The 18,258-nt window shown below is 39.4% G+C and overlaps 1 protein-coding gene and 1 long non-coding RNA gene across 17 annotated transcripts in view; one reads left to right on the top strand and one right to left on the bottom strand.

Moving 5' to 3' along the window:
• Nucleotides 1–13,037, top strand: part of LRRFIP2 (LRR binding FLII interacting protein 2) — a 64,863-nt gene extending 51,826 nt beyond the window's left edge. For 5 of the 14 annotated variants that reach the window (XM_048296317.1, XM_048296331.1, XM_048296367.1 and 2 more), the window contains 8 exons: nucleotides 2,123–2,215; nucleotides 5,518–5,619; nucleotides 5,870–6,002; nucleotides 7,290–7,339; nucleotides 9,121–9,241; nucleotides 10,252–10,331; nucleotides 11,288–11,392; nucleotides 12,149–13,037. In XM_048296317.1, coding sequence (XP_048152274.1) covers nucleotides 2,123–2,215; nucleotides 5,518–5,619; nucleotides 5,870–6,002; nucleotides 7,290–7,339; nucleotides 9,121–9,241; nucleotides 10,252–10,331; nucleotides 11,288–11,392; nucleotides 12,149–12,259 — 795 coding nt within the window. In that variant the 3' untranslated portion in view covers nucleotides 12,260–13,037. Of the gene's footprint in view, nucleotides 1–2,122; nucleotides 2,216–5,517; nucleotides 5,620–5,869; nucleotides 6,003–7,289; nucleotides 7,340–9,120; nucleotides 9,242–10,251; nucleotides 10,332–11,201; nucleotides 11,393–12,148 lie in introns of those variants that run through there. The other 9 variants (XM_048296334.1, XM_048296340.1, XM_048296387.1 and 6 more) reach the window with 3 other exon arrangements.
• On the bottom strand, nucleotides 22–16,258 carry LOC125322627. 3 transcript variants are annotated; one of them, XR_007202126.1, is made up of 3 exons: nucleotides 16,099–16,258; nucleotides 15,441–15,605; nucleotides 22–1,858 (listed from the first exon to the last, which is right to left on the bottom strand). It is a non-coding gene; the product is annotated as an uncharacterized LOC125322627 (long non-coding RNA). The 3 variants fall into 3 exon arrangements; XR_007202127.1 differs by lacking the exon at nucleotides 22–1,858 and adding an exon at nucleotides 10,418–12,007; XR_007202125.1 differs by lacking the exon at nucleotides 22–1,858 and having other exon boundaries at nucleotides 12,553–15,605.
• Between the last annotated feature and the right edge of the window lie 2,000 nt (nucleotides 16,259–18,258).

Below are 18,258 nucleotides of genomic sequence, written 5' to 3' on the forward strand. Positions count from 1 at the left end.
TGAATGTTCCTTATATATTTCTTTGCTGTGAGGGCAGAAGTAATATTTGTGTGGCCAAAAATGTTTTTCCATAGCTAGAAGTTCTGATGTGTGGATAATACCAAATGTTATTCTTTCTTTTCCTAGAAGTTTCCATTTCAGTTATTTCAGATTTTTATATCAACCACTGAAGTTTGCCGTAGTGAATATTTGTTTGCCTACCAGTCAAGCATAGTACACAGCAATAGTGGTCAGCATGTTATTGGGTCGAAACCATGTTGCTGGGTGTGCAGTATGTTCTTTTCCCCTCTCACCCTGTTCTTCTTCTCCTTTTCCCTTTTATTCTGGAAACAAACCCACCCACCCTGAAATCCCAGAGTTATTATCAGTCTTAATTTTAAAATGGTCCACAAAGAAATATATATATACATACATATAAATATATCTTGTCAACAGTATGTGGGTGTCCATTTCCCAATGATTTTAGTTGGAAGTTGTAGTTCAATTATTACATAATTTTCCCACTGTCTCTTCATTTCAGTAAAAATTGATGATCATTAAGTGTATAAGCCGAAGTTTCCACTGTCATTTTCAAAAGCTGTGTAATAGTCATTGATCCTTTATTTCTTCACTATACTCTTGTGCTCTCTAGGGGGTAGTACTGTAACTCCAAAAGGTTTCTGAAAAGTCCCAGTTCTGTTTTGGAAGTATTATGCTTCATGAACTGGAGTTGGTATGATTTACTAGCAGAAGAAAAGGATTAAGATTACCCTAAGTATCAGCATTTTGAGTCAGATAAATGCTGACAAGCAAAAAACCTTTAAAAATTCTGTTGTAGCTCTGTTGCTTGCTCTAAGTTATCTTTGACTTCGCTGAGAATTAAAGAACAACTTCGCATGTTCTTTTTTGGGGTTTTGGTAGGGTTTAAGTATATGAACCAAGAATATAGAGCAGATGTGTCTGGAGTGTTTGCTTTGGTAGAATGTAGCATGTGTCAAATATTCACAAATATATCCAGTTCCTTTGAAGGTTTGACCTGTATTTACCACTTATTTGTGTCGTTTCCTCATCTATTAACACTAACAGGAAATCTAGCTGAAGCCATGTAGCTTTTTGCAGAAAGACATCGTCTTCATTCCCAGATGTAAAATCAAGTTCACTCATTAAGAGGGAAAAAATTGTCTCTAGCCCGCAAAATTCTTATGTCATCTTCATAGCTAAGACTTTAATTATGTTTGCAGGGCAAGCAGCAAAATGCAGGGACAGTCAGCTAAAAAAATAGGAATATACTTGATAGGTATTCATATAATATCAGAGAGCACTCAGCAGTTGTCTTTCACTTCCTGGATGTTTGATTCAAACTCCCTTCTTTATACTTTAAAGATTATTTTATTTTGTAAAACATTAATAAAACCAGTTGTTAACATTAGTATTCACTTCCAAAGGGGACTTGAAGGTATCTGGAAATTCCAGCAGAGTAATTGTTCCTATCCACAGACTGCAGTGGGAACAGTCACTGAGGGAGCTGGGGTTGTTTGGCCTGGAGAAAAGGAGACTCAGAGGTGACCTTATCACTCTCTACAACTTCCTGAAGGGTGGTGGGGGTTGGTCTCTTTCTCCAGGCAGCAACGGACAGAGCGAGAGGACACAGTCTTAAGCTGTGCCAAGGGAAATACAGGTTGGATATTAGGAAAAAGTTTTTCACGGAAAGAGTGGTTAAATACTGGAATTGTCTGCCTGGGGGGGTGGTGGAGTCACCATCCCTGGATGTGTTTAAAAAAAGATTGGACGTGGCACTTGGTGCCATGGTTTAGTTGAGGTTAGGGCATCAGTTGGACTCGATCTTGAAGGTCTTTTCCAACCTAGTGATTCTGTGATTCTGTAAAGAAAAGTAACTCTAGCTGCATTAAGTTTTCCCGACAACATTCAGTGAATAGAATTAAATACCATTCTCTTGCATGAATTAATGAGAAGTATATTACGTTAAACTGCACACTGTTTCTGTAACTTCATGCTCATAAACTCTTTGGTTGACTTTTATTACTTAGTTTCCTTTATCTATTTTAATGTTTGGGATTTTTTTTTTTTCCATTTCCTTACTTCTCTTTCCTCTTTTATTCTTCCCTCATCCTATTTACCACAGGAGAATCAACGTATGCAGGAGAATATAGACTCCATAACCAAAGAAGTGTTTGATCTCCAGGAGACAATTAATTGGAAAGATAAAAAAATAGGGGTATGAATCAAATGTGGGAGGAAAGTATTTTTTTAATTTAGAAGTAGATGGATGCCCTCTACACCCCAAGGAATGCTGTGTACTCCAAAGAAATTAAGGCCACACCCACCTTAAATGCATAAAATGTTTTGCAGTCTTTCTCTTCAGAAAACAAGCCACACTTTACTTGCATAATGATAAGTAGTACTAATTAAATCTGTAACATGAACTGTTACACGTACAATTTTACAATTTTTTTACAAAATTTTTAATGGCATGCCTAGTGGTAAAAAATAGGATCTTTAATTGACTTCTGCGACTAACTTGCTCATTCCCGTATTATGCTTCTGGTCCTTGCAGGATTGGTTAGCTTAGATGTAACACTGAACCAAGCTGGTTTTGTGATATGACACACGAAATACTTTGGGAATTGAGAGTTGTAATTGAAACAATGGTTGTAGGTGACCTTTTGAGGAGCATCTGTAGGGCTCCTATATAGGAAGAAAGGTGGTACAGGAAGAACTGTGCTGATACTATGCAGCTAATGTAGGTCAGGCAGGGTTTTTCAGCTTCGCTTCTGGGCAGTGTAGAAGTCGTAGAGCTGAGTCAGACTGACCCTCAGTGATCACTACATGGCTCTGAACTTGCAGATGTTCTGGGACACAAGTACATTGCCGGGTGGCAATAGGGAGTTAATTGGAAAGTCTTCAAAAAGGAATTGTCTGCCTCTTAACAGCTACCTTTTTCTCTACCTGAATTTTTCTCTACCTGAATTTTACACCATATTTCAATATATGCAGATTTCTTTGAAAATTGTTTTATTTGCTGGAGTTCAAGTCACTTTGAAAAGTTGCCTTTTAACTGATGGTGCCCAGTTCAAAAGCTATGCTGTCTTAAATTTTTTTCATGTTTCAGTCTTTCTCTTCCATCATAAAAAAATGTCAACATTCTAAAGTTTTCTGAATATTCTTCTGAAAGCTTTTTATCTTTAATTTACCCTATTCTTTCCATACTTATTTCTCACATTTGTATACTGGACTGTCTCAATTTCTGCAATATTTTTGTGCTCTTTCAAATACATTGCCAGAGTTAGTACAAGCATATCCCATATTCAAATATAGCCAGAATGACAAGAAAGATAGATATATTTTCCTTTAGCCAAAATTGCCCTGCCAGTTTGTGTTCTTATGAACACCATAGCTGGTTATTTTTCTAGTTAGGTTTTTTTTTTAACTCTCAGAATTGAAGTCTCTTAGATATGAAAGTATAAAAATGCTGTTCTTTCTTATATCTATAAAAATTTACATACTTTTCCTAGCTCATAGTTTTTGAGCCTTTCTCCCTCCTGCTGAGCAGCTTTGCTAATTTTTACCTATTCTAGCTTTAGAAGTCTCTGAGAAGCTTCACAGTGTAGCTTATAACTGGAATTGCAACCTAATTTTACAATGTATACAAGACTTTTTAGCTGTTTTAGAGAAAGAAAGGGAGGCAAACAGAACAAAAATAACACAAGTTTGTTTTACACCTGCCTTCTTATGTTGTCCTGTTTCTACAGTGATTGAAATTTGTGGTTATATTTGATCTTAAATTAGATCAGTTTGAGGACACTGAGTTATAGCTTTGGGTAATACTCCTGAAATATACAGTTATTTTACTGTTTAGTGGCTCCAAATTTTCAATTAGTAATGGCAACTCTGAGTTAGGACCCCAGACGTCTCTTGCATTCTGGCATATGATCAGATTTTGCTCATACCAGTATGGTAAAACATCCCTGCAGAACTTTATTGTCCTGATTCCTGTTCCCTGCCCCGATAGAAGAATTGCAGAGGTAAATTTTGTGCAAAATCCATGTCATATTAAATTAAACCCTGAGCATACAAACAATTAGGATTTTTAGTGGTTTTGAATAATGTTTACTTAGATCTACATAGGTAGAAATACATAGTTGTATCAGTTTCACTTCCCTTCCCATCAGAATTTTCTGATTTCCAACACTTGTGTATTAGGGGGTGAGGACAGAAAATACGTTTGGGGAAGGTCAGCATCGTCACAGGACACTGTCGAGTACACACAATCTGTGTGTGATTCTGGGCCACTGTGTCCATTCTCTCAAGTGGTGAGCTTACTTCCCCTTCCCCTACCACTATTCTTCAAAAATTAAAAAGATGTATGTGTCTTTTAAGTAGAGCACAAAATGATGTAATGATTAAGGTTCTTCATGCCATATATAATGTAGTTAGAGATCTAGTGTGTGCTAGGAAATAAAAGGACATCTTACGAATTTTTAAATTAAGATGTCAGCTAATGTTTTCACACGTTGATTTGCCTTTATTTTAAATGTTACATTTACATACTAATACATCAAATTGTCAAAGTTTTCTGTTGAAACTGAGTAATGCTTTAAAACATTGCTCTAGTACACAGATTCTAGATGATTATTAAAATCCAGCATACTGCAGTTATGTGGGGCAAGTACAGTACAAATGTATACACTTCCATTTCTTTCTTGGTATCAATCCATTCCTACACATTCATGCACAACATAAGGTTTATCTGGATCATTTTCTTGGCAAAAATGTGTGCATACTTTTGCAGTTGTTGTATGGTGAGGATTATTTGTAATGCATGCAATATCGAATGCTGCCCAGTCAAGTGAAAGTGTCTGACTAACTGTCAGGTAACACCGCTCCAGCATAGGTAGGCAAACCTATTTACATCCATATTTCACTTCTAGCTGCCATACTTTTTTTGTGCTAAAATAGTGCTACCAGTGTTTGCTGCCTTTTTTTTCCCTCTAAAACTGACTGCTTTGGGTTTAGTAAATGGTGTTGTAACCCTTAAGCAACTAGTAAAATACACTAGTATTTGTGAGTGGATACATTCAAGGTCTTCGATGATGTATGATTTCTACTTCTGTACCTTATAAAAGGCAGAGAAATTAGTTCAATAGATGTGATGTTTTAGGATCTTTGCCATTTGAATTTTAGCAATTTTATTTCTTGCTGCAGAGTGCCTCTATGAAGAAGAATCACTTATTCTTTTGGTACTCAATTTAGTTTATCAAGATTTACCAAAAAATAGAATTCACTAAATAAAAAATCTACTAAGAGTTTTGAAAAAAGTGTTATGACAATTGCAGCATGAAGTTAGATATGCAACTTGGGGAAGGCAGTTATCAGAGATGTATGTTACTACATATTTAAAAAGCACTTTTAATTTCTTTACTTTTATTGAGCTCTTTGTATTTACTTGTAGAAAATCTTTCTGCTGTCATATGCTTTTTCTCTGTGCCATTCTTTTTCTTGCTATCTGCCTGAGCCCAGGCCCTAGAAAGACAGAAAGATTACTTTGACTGCATTAAGAATGAGCGAGATGAGCTCAGAGAGGAGTTGGCTGACCTGAAGGAAACAATGAAGAGAGGACAGGTATGTTGGTAGTAGTTACTTTACAGTAACAGAAATCCAGGAATGGGGCATGAAATCAAGGTCAGTAAAAAAGAGGAAGAATGGTTACTATTCTTTTGCAATCTGAAAACCTGACCTTAGGGTAGGATAAATGGTCCATATCATTGTAACGGTTTCAATGAACTTGAAAAGCTCTTAAAAAACTTTTCTGTTCATTTATATTTTAGCACTTCTGTTGTATGACTAGTTTATTTTTCTTTTGCATTTTTAGAAACACGGATTAGTTATAATTCCGGATGGCACACCAAATGGTGATGTAAACCATGAATCGGTGGTTGGTACAATAACAGTTGTATCACAGGAAGCTGCTCAGGTCTTGGAATCTGCAGGAGAAGGACCACTAGGTAAAAATATCCTAGCATACTTTATAGAGTTTTTGAGGTCTTTGTTGCCTCTCGTTCACAGTGGGTGTGATTTACAGATGCAGATGCAAGCACCTGTGATGCTTCTGGCATATATGCTTATACAATTTTCAGGATTGATTTTAATTTTTTGTTTGTTCTGAGTAAAAAGACAGATGTATCTTTTGAGTAAGAAAAAATATGTGCTTAGATGTTTGAAACGGATTAGTTCTCTTGGTCCAGTTCCTGTTCTAAAACTGTCAGAAAACATCTTGCTTGAAAGTGTCATCTTTTGGATTAGTATGTTTTCCATTGTGTTTCATGAAAATAATTCTTTAGAAGTATGCATCATCATTGAAAGAACAGCAAGTGCAGTCTTCCATCACATTCATTAGAAAAATAAACATTCACATTTAAAAACACTGAAAAAGTGACAGGGACAACAGAGACACTAAGTGGGGGTTTCAGGGTTAAGTTACTTTAACTTGCTTTTATCCTCAGGTTGAGCAAGTTGTTGTATGCAAGGTCAATCCACTGTAAAACTCTGTTAACATGTAGAAAAACATCTGTATATACTTGAATTATACTTCTACATAATATATAATAGTTGCATATTTTTGTATTGACAGAAATTAGACTTGATATGTATTTCTGCTGTGGCTCCCTCACAGGGAAATACAAATGTCATTATGCTTCATTTCTGTCAAAGTTACAATTTGTAAGGGAGCTGCTCAAGTCTTAGCACAGTGTTGCTTGATAGACTGTTTTGTAGCCATTACTGATCTTCCGACTAAGTAGAGATATTGCTGCATTCCTGTGGGTCCTTTTCCAGGTACTTTTTTTGTTGTTTCGGAACACTTTTTGCAAACTTTCTAAACATATGGGGAAGCTTAGTGGCTTCCCTGAAGTGACAACAACCTTCAAATAAGGCAGGGAAAAGAATACACAATCAGAAGAAACTTTTGTTGGAAATGGCTGTTCTGGATATGGAACAAAATTGTTTTAGTATTAAAAAAAAATCTTCAGTTGTTAATTTGCTTTAAAGGTTTAGTGAACTCTGAGGTCTTGCTTTTAGAATTGTTACACTAACAAACAGTGAGAATTAAATACTTTTTCCTTTTTTCTGCTATTAACTGAAGGTTGTTGTGTTATTAGTGAAATATCAAAGTTTTGTGGTCCCAGTGCTATTAGCTTTGAAGAGCATTTCACTTGGAATGTAACAAAAAGTTATGAAAAACATATTCTTAGTTACAGATTTCTCTGATTTTTAATTGGGTTCTTTGGTTTTAGATATCAGGCTACGAAAACTGGCTGGAGAAAAGGAGGAATTACTGTCCCAGGTAAAATAAGTTATTCCTGTCAGAAATAGACCTTTGTGTATCATTTTGCTGATACAAATATATACTATTTATATATAAGCAATAAACAAATGTTAAGCACCAAAGGTGCTTAATCAAATACATAAGCACTAAAGGAAAATAAAATGCTCAATTTCCTACCTCACTGACTGCCAGGAATCAGCAGTTTCTCTTGCTAGTGTCCTTATCCATGGGACTTTGATCTTGGTTGGTAAAGAAACGTCATTTCACTAACTGGTTAGCTGAACTAACTTGTTCCTGACTTTACTATTAGTGCACATACTTAAAGCTCTTTCTTTTATTTTGTCTTATGGAGAAATATTAAAGTCAGTAAAATTACACTCTCATAAGCTCAAGTGGCATTTTTTTCAAAACTACTGAGTGATCCTATTTCATTGATAATTTCTGTTACTCAAAGAGAAAATTAGTATTATCAAAGTAGTTGTGTTTGAATACAGCTCTGTTTTGAGGAGAAAGGACTCAAGCAAACATACAGCCATCGAGCAATTGTTAAGAATACTACAGTTTTTGCCCTTCTAGTTGAAGACATTGCAAATTCAAACCATTGTTGTCAACATTTGGTTTTGCTGTGAATGAACTTTAATTATAGTATAGATACTTGTTTGGAATGCCAATAAAGTATAGTATTAAATATATATAAATATGTATGCACATATTTATCACTGTATAATTTAAAAATCACTGATCATCTATTTGATTTGTATCATGAATGGGGGTTTTTCAAGTTAACTCATACACTGCTAATCTGTAGGGCAATATTTTTAGCTCCTACTTCTTTCATAATGTCCATACACAGAGGACATAGCTGAGAAATCTGTGTTCCCTGACTGTTTCCGCTGTCGATATTGCCGTGTCTCGCAGCCATAGGGAGGAGGAGAGAAGATCCAGCAGGCAGGAATTGTGCAGCAAGATTGATTTATTTAAGTATTTTGCAAACTCTTTTATAGGCCTTTTCTTCATAGTCTAATTGGACAAAGGATCAGCCACCCCTTGGGGGTGATTGGCTAAAATCCTAAAACATCCATTGTCAAAATATTTTTCTACTGTACCATAAACATAGTTCTACAAGGTCGCAGGTGTTCACAGAACTTCTGCTATTATCTTCCATGAGAGAGAAAAGTATCCCACGGTTTAGAAGAACCAGGAAAATTCCTTGCTAGCAGCATTTTTGTATCCACACCTGACTACTGGAAAAATTGAGAGACAGTTTCTGTAGCATGAAATGGAACTGTTAAAGACTAATGTGCACTACAGACTTGCCTAGGACCATTGTTTCCGGGTGGAATATGAGAGAGGACCCCCTAAAAAAGCCATGGATTATTCTCTCTGTAAACTGACTAGGATATTGTTCAATATCTTTGTGTGTGTTTAGAGCGGAGAAGATATGCAGTAGAAGAAATCCATAAATGGAGTTTAATGCCATCTCCTCTTCTGAAAAGTGAGCTGTGTTAGTTACTGGGTGCTCCTGCACAGTGCAGATATCACTGCAGCACTGACCAAACTGGTGGGCTTGGGTTGTGCATTGACATTCAGAGGGTACTCGCCCAGTGATGGGGCTGGGGGGCTACAGCCACAGACTTCAGGGACTGACTCCCCTGCGTGGCTCTACTATTCTTGTTTACAGAACCTTCTCAGCCAGTGACATCTCAGGACTACTCTGCCTTTCCACCATTGAACATTTAGATACACAACTACTGACCTTCTGGGAGTCTCTTTTTCATAAAGAAACACTTCTTTTTCAGGTTAGAAAACTGAAGATGCAGTTGGAAGAAGAACGACAGAAATACTCTAAAAGTGATGGCATGAATCCAGATATAATAGGCTTAGAGAATGGCTCTGACTTGCAACTAATTGAAATGCAAAGTAGGTATATGGTGACTGTTCAAAGTTATTCTTGCAGAGAGGACCTCCAACTCCTTTTGTTGAGCACTAGTAGTATTGTGAGTGACTACATTGTTGAGCAGATGGGTTTTTGTTGGTGTATGTCCTTGCATGGAATTCCTCACTGCAGAATAGCTTAAAAATCTACCTCTTTCAGTGTTGAATAACAACATTCTGGGAAGTTATTTTTCAGTTGATAACCTTGCCTAGATTAGGTGCCACTACTTGAATACAATTTTTAGACAATAGAATTTCAGCTAAGACTTTTTTTAATATCTATTCTACGTGATGATTTTGTTCAATCTCTGATATAGAAACTTAATTTAGAAGACTATTGTCTTGAAGCAAAACATGAAAATTTATTTAACCTAATATTTAGTGTTGCTTTATAGAAGCACTAAGCTGCTTTTCGTTTCAAGCAAGCTATTTCTTCAGCTGAAAACTTACTTGTTTAGCAGACTGTCGTTTAATATGCTTGTGTCAATGAACATGAACAAAGCACTGGCAATGTGAGGGCTCAAATGTAACACCAAAGTAATTTTCAGAGCTCCTTAGAGTTTATCAGTCAAGTTCAAGCCTTGTGCTCCTTACTATTCAAATACTATTACAGATGTCTAAGTTGAATGTTGCTGGTGTTATGTTTATTAAAGGTCTGACATTTCGCAGTGTGTGTTGTTTATTATGTTGATTCTGTTCTCTAAGGAATTAGTTTGCTCAGCTAAACACGTGTTTTAAAAGGTGTGTATCTCATTGGTGCACGTGAGATTAAATGCACACTTTTATAGAGACAGTAGTTGTATTCTCTAAATAAAGGAAAATTACTTCCTTTCCATACTCTCGAAGATTGCCAAAAGAACATTTACCTCTCTGTGATCCTGTGTATGGGCTTCTCAATAAAATGGTCTTTTTAATGAATGATCTTTTGATTAAAAGGGAAACTGCTAGTTTAGAGAGTTGCTTTGACTAACATATTCATGTCAAATTTTGTCTAGGAGATGCCAACAGACAAATTAGTGAATACAAATTCAAGCTTTCAAAAGCTGAACAAGATATAGCTACTTTGGAACAAAATGTAAGTGTCTTTCTTCATGTTTGTTATTACACTGCACACTTCTACAATACTTTTTTCAACAAAAACTATGAAAGCATATTTCCTCATTTAATTTACTGATTGATATTTATTTTGCATAGAATGACAGCACAGTTTTTGTATTTCCTGCAGTTAAATACCTGCGTACAGTCTAATCATAAGGGAAAATCTACCAAGATGCTGAACTATAAAAACATGTTATTGACTTAAAAAGTGTGATTGTTTTCACAGATGTATAACTCTCGAATTTAGAGAGTAAATTATGTGCCTTCCACAGTATTTAGAGCCTTCTTACAAGTAATTAAGTTAAATAAATTTATTTTCTTGAACTAGTAGCTTCAGTTCCTCTTTATATTCTGCCATACTTTTGTATTTTAGGAACTTAACTACAGCTTATTACCTAAAAACTACATAAAGGATTATAATTTAAATCACAGATGCGTATCTTTTCTCTTTTGCACAGATTCAGTCTAGTAGCCTGTCATGTGGATTTAGGGGTAGCAGGGAGCTGTACATAGAACAATCCGGCCAGTGGGTTTTAACATCTACAGGTTGCAATCAGGATTTGTCTCAAGCCCTCTCCTTACTGAACTCTGTGGTTGGGCTCAAGACCTCTTTCATCATGTCCCCAATAACAGTTCACAGTCTCCTTTCTACTTTGCACCTTTTCATGTGGTTTCTGCTTTTCAACTTTCTACTTCCATTTTTAATCCCATGGGTTTCCCAATTCTTGATTTTTTGTATTCCAGCTCTTCTCTCTCTGCTTATGTTGATTCTGTTCTCTAAGGAATTAGTTTTCTGATCTAAACATGTTTTAAAAGGTGTGTTCTTTAACCTTCTGTCTGTTCTCAGCTTTGTCCTGGGAAGAACAGCTGGTGGCAGGTGAACTCCAGGTGGAACACCTGAGTATGTTCCTTTTGTCTTGTTTGGGTTTACAGATTGGACGACTTGAGGGACAGGTTGCAAGGTATAAAAATGCAGCAGAAAATGCAGAAAAAGTAGAAGATGAACTCAAAGCTGAAAAAAGGAAGCTTCAGCGAGAGGTAACTGACTTGGTTTCCTTCCCAGCTGTATGTTCCTTTCTGTCTTGAGCTGCTCTGTCTTTTGCCTCCCAAGCTCTGTTTTTTTTGTAATCTTCAGTTACAGCTTTTAATTGTTTTTTGAGATAACCTTCAAGTCTTAGTGTTACATTCAGCAGACATCTAGCACATTAAAGTAATACTAACTACAATTCAATGCTGTACTTCCTTGGAAGGGAGCATCTAAGTGGTATTTTTTTCTAAATATGATAACTTGTAATGTTTTAAAGTAATCCTTCTACAAAAGTTGCTGGAAAGTTGAATGATCCCTATGTCAAGTGACAGCCTGGGAATTTTCCAACTTGCACCTCACAGGATTCTGGGAAGAAGCTGTATTTAACTGAGCTGTTGATCATTCTTGCTTAAGAGCTGCTGCATCACTAGCATGATACCTGCTAACTGTGATGGGAATACATAGCTGTATGCAAATAATAGTGGTGGACAGTACTTTACCTTGTTCTAGGTAAATTGCTTTCATGTAATGGGAGGCTGCAGGCACCTAGTTCTTTTGGAATGAATACAGTTCATGTTTCAGTTGCTTCACACTTATTTTTAACAGTTGAATTCTGTTTAATCTGCCTGCAATAATGAAAGTGTTATATCTTAACTTCTGTGGCATTCTTATGAAACATATAATACTTTTATTCCTCTTACAAAGCTTGAGAACAGCACAAAGTCCAAACAAGCTAAAGTGATCATAATTTTTTTTTCATTTTATAGTTAAGAACAGCACTGGATAAGATAGAAGAGATGGAGATGACCAATAGCCATTTAATGAAAAGGCTGGAGAAGATGAAGGCAAATAGGACTGCGCTTTTATCTCAACAGTGAAATGGAAATTGAAAATACAATGCACTGCTCCTTCAATAACTAGTCCCTAGCTTGTTTATAAAAACAGACTTTCAGTGGCACAAACTATGTGAACACTGAGCTGTCACTGGTGGTTTAGTTTCATAATTAAGTGACATACTTTTTGTAATTTATGAGAGAATGAAACGTAGATTGAATTCCCATGTGAATGACAGCAATTTTTCAGTAGTGTTTGATTCTAGAGTCAAAGATGGAGCACAATGCTGTATGTTTTTACAACTGTGGAATCAAGTTTACTCATGATCTCTTTTGGCTGCTTTAATGATGCTTGATGCTCAGAGACAGCTGCATGAATTCAAGACACTGTATTACAAAACTAACATATACTTGCTTAAGACATCACACAGCACAAGTGCCTTTTATCTGGTGCAATTTAAACTTCATTGTTGAAATAACCTTTGAAACCAGAAAGCATTTTATTTTAAGATACATTTGGGGTATTCCCTAAACTTTATACATTTTGAAAATACATTTTTTAAAATATTTAAATTTATAAGAAAAAATAGGGACTGTATATAAAGATCTGCTTCTTTTGCATGGGCACATCTGACTTCTATGTAATTTTGTCAAATACTAGCCCCTGATACTCTTAGTATTAAGAGTACAGTTTTAAAAATGGAAGTTATACACCATCAAATTGTGTCATCCGCTTAAGTGCGAATTGAAATTTTATGGTGGGAGGAAGGGGGTGAGAAATGTGGCTAAGGAGTTTATTAAATGGACACTTTACTGACCAAAACTGGATGTTTTGTGTTTTCTTTTGAATACTGAGATGCTAACAGGACAGAGCAAAATCTGTAGAATAATAGAATCTGATCTTTATATTCTTAACAGGTATCTTTTTGCCTTTGGAAGTATGAGTTTGAATTTTTTTTTCTTAACCTAGTCTGCTACTGTTTGACAGTATTACCATGGAGCAGAGGAGCTTCACAAGGAAAAAGGTGTTTTCTGCAATGATGTGGTTTATGTTGGTAGCATACTCCCTGTAGACAGTGAATACTATTAAGAACTTCCACTCTTCGAGCTGACAAGTAGGAAATCAGTAGCACCTGCAGAGGCCATTCTGAAGTGTTTGAAGTGGCACTGCCCCGGTGTTGAACTTTTCTTGAGGCCAGCAGGAGCCTTGGTCTGAGAGGAATTACTCTTTTGGACATGTAAAGGGTGTTTTCATCTTGGAAATTGCTAGCCTTTTGGGAGTATTTCTCAAAGCAAGGCAAGTTTCAGGACCTTTGCAATCCCAAGAGTTACTACCTCTGCTTGACCAGAGCTGTTTTCAAAGAACAGCCATCTTGACAATGCAAAACTAAAGCTTTCTGTCTCTGGATGTCTTCTGGACTTGAAAAATAAAATTCCTTCCCTGTTGAGATACCTAAGTAGCAGATCTACTTAGGCCTGTGTATTAAATAGGAGACAATTACAGTTTGGCAATCACATAGATCATTGTGCTGTTAACTCTTTGCTTTTTGTTGTATACTTATTCAGTAGAAACTCTCAACTCTTGATGAGTTCTTAATGGTAGGTATTCTCAAGATAAACGGATACTTAGGAGGTTTTCAGTGTTTACAAAACTCTGTTAAAACTTTATTTGGCATGTGGTGGGGGACCAATCTTCTGATTTACTTCTTCTAAACCACCCCATTGAAGCTGGACATTTTATGGCAGAGGGAAAACTGCAGCTTCAATTGTAAACCATGACAGTCAGATAAGGACTTTTTCTGAGGTAGAGATAAAGCATCAGTACATTCTTTCTTAAAATCAAGATTTCTAGTAGTTTTTTAAAAGAAAAATTACAAAGTGTTAGCATGGGCATGTTAATTGAAGAGATTCCCAAGTTCTTGCTACCAGAAAATTAAAGCAAATTCAACAAAATATCCAGAGCAATATCCGAATGGGAGGTACCAGGAAAAGCAGTAGCAAGGAAAAAAACCAAAATTGTTATTTTATCTTGTTACAGGTATAGGCATGAAAAAAATTGTGAGTAATAATGAGTGACAGTTGGATTGCAATATGGAAAGCTTTTTTTATATTTATTTTTACCAAAGCACAATTTATTTAATCAGAACCAGAGAACCAGTGTATCTGTGACAGGCAAGTGAATAGAACATGATGGTACCAGTATTGCTGGAGACCACACATTGCTTGTTGGCCAAATAGAAGACAAGTATTAGGTGTAATTATGGAAAGCTTATAGAAAAAGTTACTATATTTGGTCAGTTCAGTTGGGGTTTGGTTGAGGAAAAAGTGTAAGTTGTGTTTAATTATATTACTCAGATAATTTTATAGATAGTTGCAAGGGGACGGGGACAATTTTTAGTGGCTCTTGCATGCAGGGTTATACCAAATTACTGCTCACAAAAAGGCATGAGGTTAGTACAAAGTAGGCATAAAGATAACTAACATGGCATAATACCATTTTTTGTTTTATTGAGGGCATGTTTTTTTAACACCCAGCATGGTTTGTCCTTTCCTCAAGTTTATGGGGTTTGTTTGGTCTGTGGAGGTCTGTTAGGGCTGGGTGAAAACATTTGGTGATTGTGTTGTTAGGGGACAGACAGCAGCACCAAAAAGGTATGTGCCTGTGTGGCAGTTCAGGGTCACTGAAGTAGCTACTGCAGTTTGAAACAACAGGAGCTGTTGTTTCATTTTTCAGGTTGCTTAACCCCCTCCCAACTCCAATAAAGCCAGTGTGTAAAGGACACAAAGGGTTATCCTAGAGGAAGGGGACCAAAAGCTTGGAAAAGGATGAAAGAAATACTCTGATTACAAAAAAGTTTTTTTTTTGACAGCAAATAAACACCCCATCACCACCACCAAATTGACAGGCTCAGTGATGCTGTTTTGCTGTGATGAGGTGCTGGCACTTTGGGGACAGAAACCAGAAAATGGTCAGTTGGAGAAGGCTCCTGTCCACAGCCTTCTCTATTTGCAGTGCCTGAGCTACTGGCCATGCTCAGAGCTGCACCCAAACCTGATCAGTTCTCCATTCTGAAAGAGAGCAGGGTGGCAGGACTTACACCACCTCCTCCAGTTAGCCATGGGAGATCAGCCTCCTTATACTTGGAAGGGTGGGGGGAAGCATATGTGCCTGCTGCTGTCTTCCACTACCCATTATGCTACCCATGCTGTGAGGTCAGGTACCCACCTTAAGAGACCTGCTGCTGGAAGAGGAGCTGATCCCAGATGATGTCCTCATCTGTCTTGAAGGAGATGTACCTGCAGATAGTGGCCAGGGTAGCACTGGCAGTGAATCCACTCTGCAGATGATCACAGCACTTCCCGATGCAGTCCAGGCACCAGCTAGAATCTTCTTTAAAAAACAAATTACAAATGCATGAAAGTAAATTAAAAACAAAAACGTGGAAACAAGATAAAAGGTAAAACGGTATCACTATATCACAGGCCTGAGGAAGACCCAACCATTATCTGCCAGGAATAAACCTCCCCACAGGTGGGGAAAAAACTTGCCTTTGCCTCTCCCAGCCCTTCCTCAAGGGCCTGCAAAGCAAACTTGCTGGTGCATGGATTCAGAACTCCTGCTTCCACTACCCCCAGGGGCAGATGCTTTTGTCAGGCTCCCCCCACCCCAGCCCGTGCCAGGGTGGGTGGTGGAAGCTGTTAGCAAGGCCAGGAACCAGCTCCCCTTCCAGAACATTCATGCCCTCCCCCACCAAAAAAACCCCTGGCAACTAGCTGAAAAATTCCCCACCATAGCGAAGCGGGGAACCTCTAGTGCCCAACCAGGCTGGACTATGCAATGCCTGGAACCAGGAGTGTTTCCCTCTTACCAGGTGTAGACTCACCTTGATTTCAACTGGGTGTAGACTGTCCTCAAGGAAGGTGCTGTAACCACAATCAGCTTTGCCCTGCTGGTGGCCAAGCCAAGGATGTAGATACAAAAATGCTGCTAGCAAGGATTTTCTTGCTATTTTCTAAGTCCGTGAGAGACTTTTCTCTCTCACGGGAGAGGTAGCAGAGTAGGTAAACAACCAAGCCACCTGCAACCTTGAAAAGTCTTGGTTTTAGTACAGTAGAAAAATATTTTGACAATGGATGTTTTAGGATTTTAGCCAATCACCCCAAGGGGTGGCCGATCCTTTGTCCAATTAGACTATGAAGAAAAAAGTCTATAAAAGAGTTTGTAAAATACTTAAATAAATCAATCTTGCTGCACAAGTCCTGCCTGCTGGATCTTCTCCTCCTCCCTATGGCTGCAGGACACGGTGATATACCCTCAGGCCCAGGCCTGCGGTAATATTTGATGCTGCCCGACGTGATCTGCACGCTGCAAAGTGTCCTGCTGCTGCGAGCCAAGCTGAATTCCTGTAGAGCTACGCTATTCCCCTTCCCCTCCCCCCAGGAGGTCCGACGTGACTGAGAAATGACGAACAGCGGCTCACAAACCAACGCTGTGGTACTGGTCTGGAAAGGTGTGTTTAGTATAATGCACACCTCCATTCCTGAAAACTCAGTTCGGGAATGATTAGACTGGGCTACCTTAAAAGGGATTTCCATGGACAGAGATACTGCCCTGGACTTTGCCTTACGGCAGGAACTTGGCTGTGCTGTCCGGCACGAACTCCCGACTGGGGACCCAGCAGTGTTAGAATTATACAAAACCTGGCGTTCGTTATTTATCCTGCTGACAGACCTTGACTGTAGCAGCCGAGCTGGCTCACCTATTTCGGTGATGAGTGACGGAGGAATGTCCGAGGGCGCAAATGATGGTGAATCAGAAAAAACACCCTCAGCTCCACAGGCAGAGCCTGTGCCGCCTCACCCTGCACAGTTGCAGGACTCTGCGGCCCCCAGGGACCCCGCGCCGGCAGAGGCGGGGGGGTCGGGGCAGCAAGAGGGTGCACAGCCTGCCTTGCCGCTCAGCTCGGCAGCAGCCACGGCTTATCCAGGGCCGCGAATCAGCGGTTTAGCAACTTGGACCCCCAGAGCGGCTCCTAGCCTCTTTGCCTATGCACCAACAGAGCCAAAATCGCCTGGATCTAACTTCTTAGCGGGCGTAGCGCCGGGCGTGACTGCACCGAGACTGCCTGGGTGTGGTCCACTGCCCTCCTTGGTGCTGGACTGTCCTGCACCGCTGCAGAACCGAGCCATTGACCTTTTAATACAGCATCTGCCTTTGCTGACAGAGTTACCGAACCTATCCTGGCAGCTGGGAGAATTGCTCAGCCTGCAAAAGCAGCTGCTGCAGATAACAGAGGCACCTCGCCATGCGGGGTGCACCGGGCCTGCGCCGCCAGCACCGCCAGCCGGGCCCACGCTGCCCGCGGGAGCCGCAGCTCCAAACCAAGGAGCAGCGCAGCTGGCAGCGAACCCGGAAGTAGCGCTGCCGCGGGAAAACCCGGAAGTGGCGGCGGCTGCAGAGCGGCGGCCGGGGGCAGCGGCACCGGACGCGGCCGGGGAGCAAGTGACGAGCGCAGCGCCGGGTGCGGCTGCAGCGCAAGGTCCAGCGACGGCGCCGAACGCTACCGCGGTGCAAGAGACAAGCGTGGTGCCAGGCATGGCCGCAGCCCCGGAGATGGCTGTAGCAGCTCCAGTACCGGTTCAGTCGGGACTGACCGAGACGGCATGCCGTAAAGGGGCTGCTGTTCAAACTGCAGCGCAAACAGCTGTAGTCTGTGCCGTCTTTTCTGGCTCTAGCCAACCTAGCCAATGTGCCCCTCTCCGTCCACCTCTGTTCGCTCCCAGTGTCTCAGAGTTGCCTTTGCCTGATGATTCCTCGTCGGGAAGTGAGGCAGATGAGGTTCTGGCCCCAGGTCGTAAGGCGGCTGTAGCCGTGCGGTGAAGGAAAAGGCTCCACCTGGACCTTTCAGGACTGCATGGTAACAGTGCGTCCGACCCACTACAGTCGCTTCTTAGAGTCAGTTAGGATGCGAGCATTGGAGGAGGGTGACTGGAGGTTATTGGAAACACGTGGAATGGCAAACAGATTTGAGGATTCTGGGGGT

This window comes from Corvus hawaiiensis, chromosome 1 (genome assembly GCF_020740725.1).
Source record: "Corvus hawaiiensis isolate bCorHaw1 chromosome 1, bCorHaw1.pri.cur, whole genome shotgun sequence".
NCBI lineage: Eukaryota > Metazoa > Chordata > Aves > Passeriformes > Corvidae > Corvus > Corvus hawaiiensis.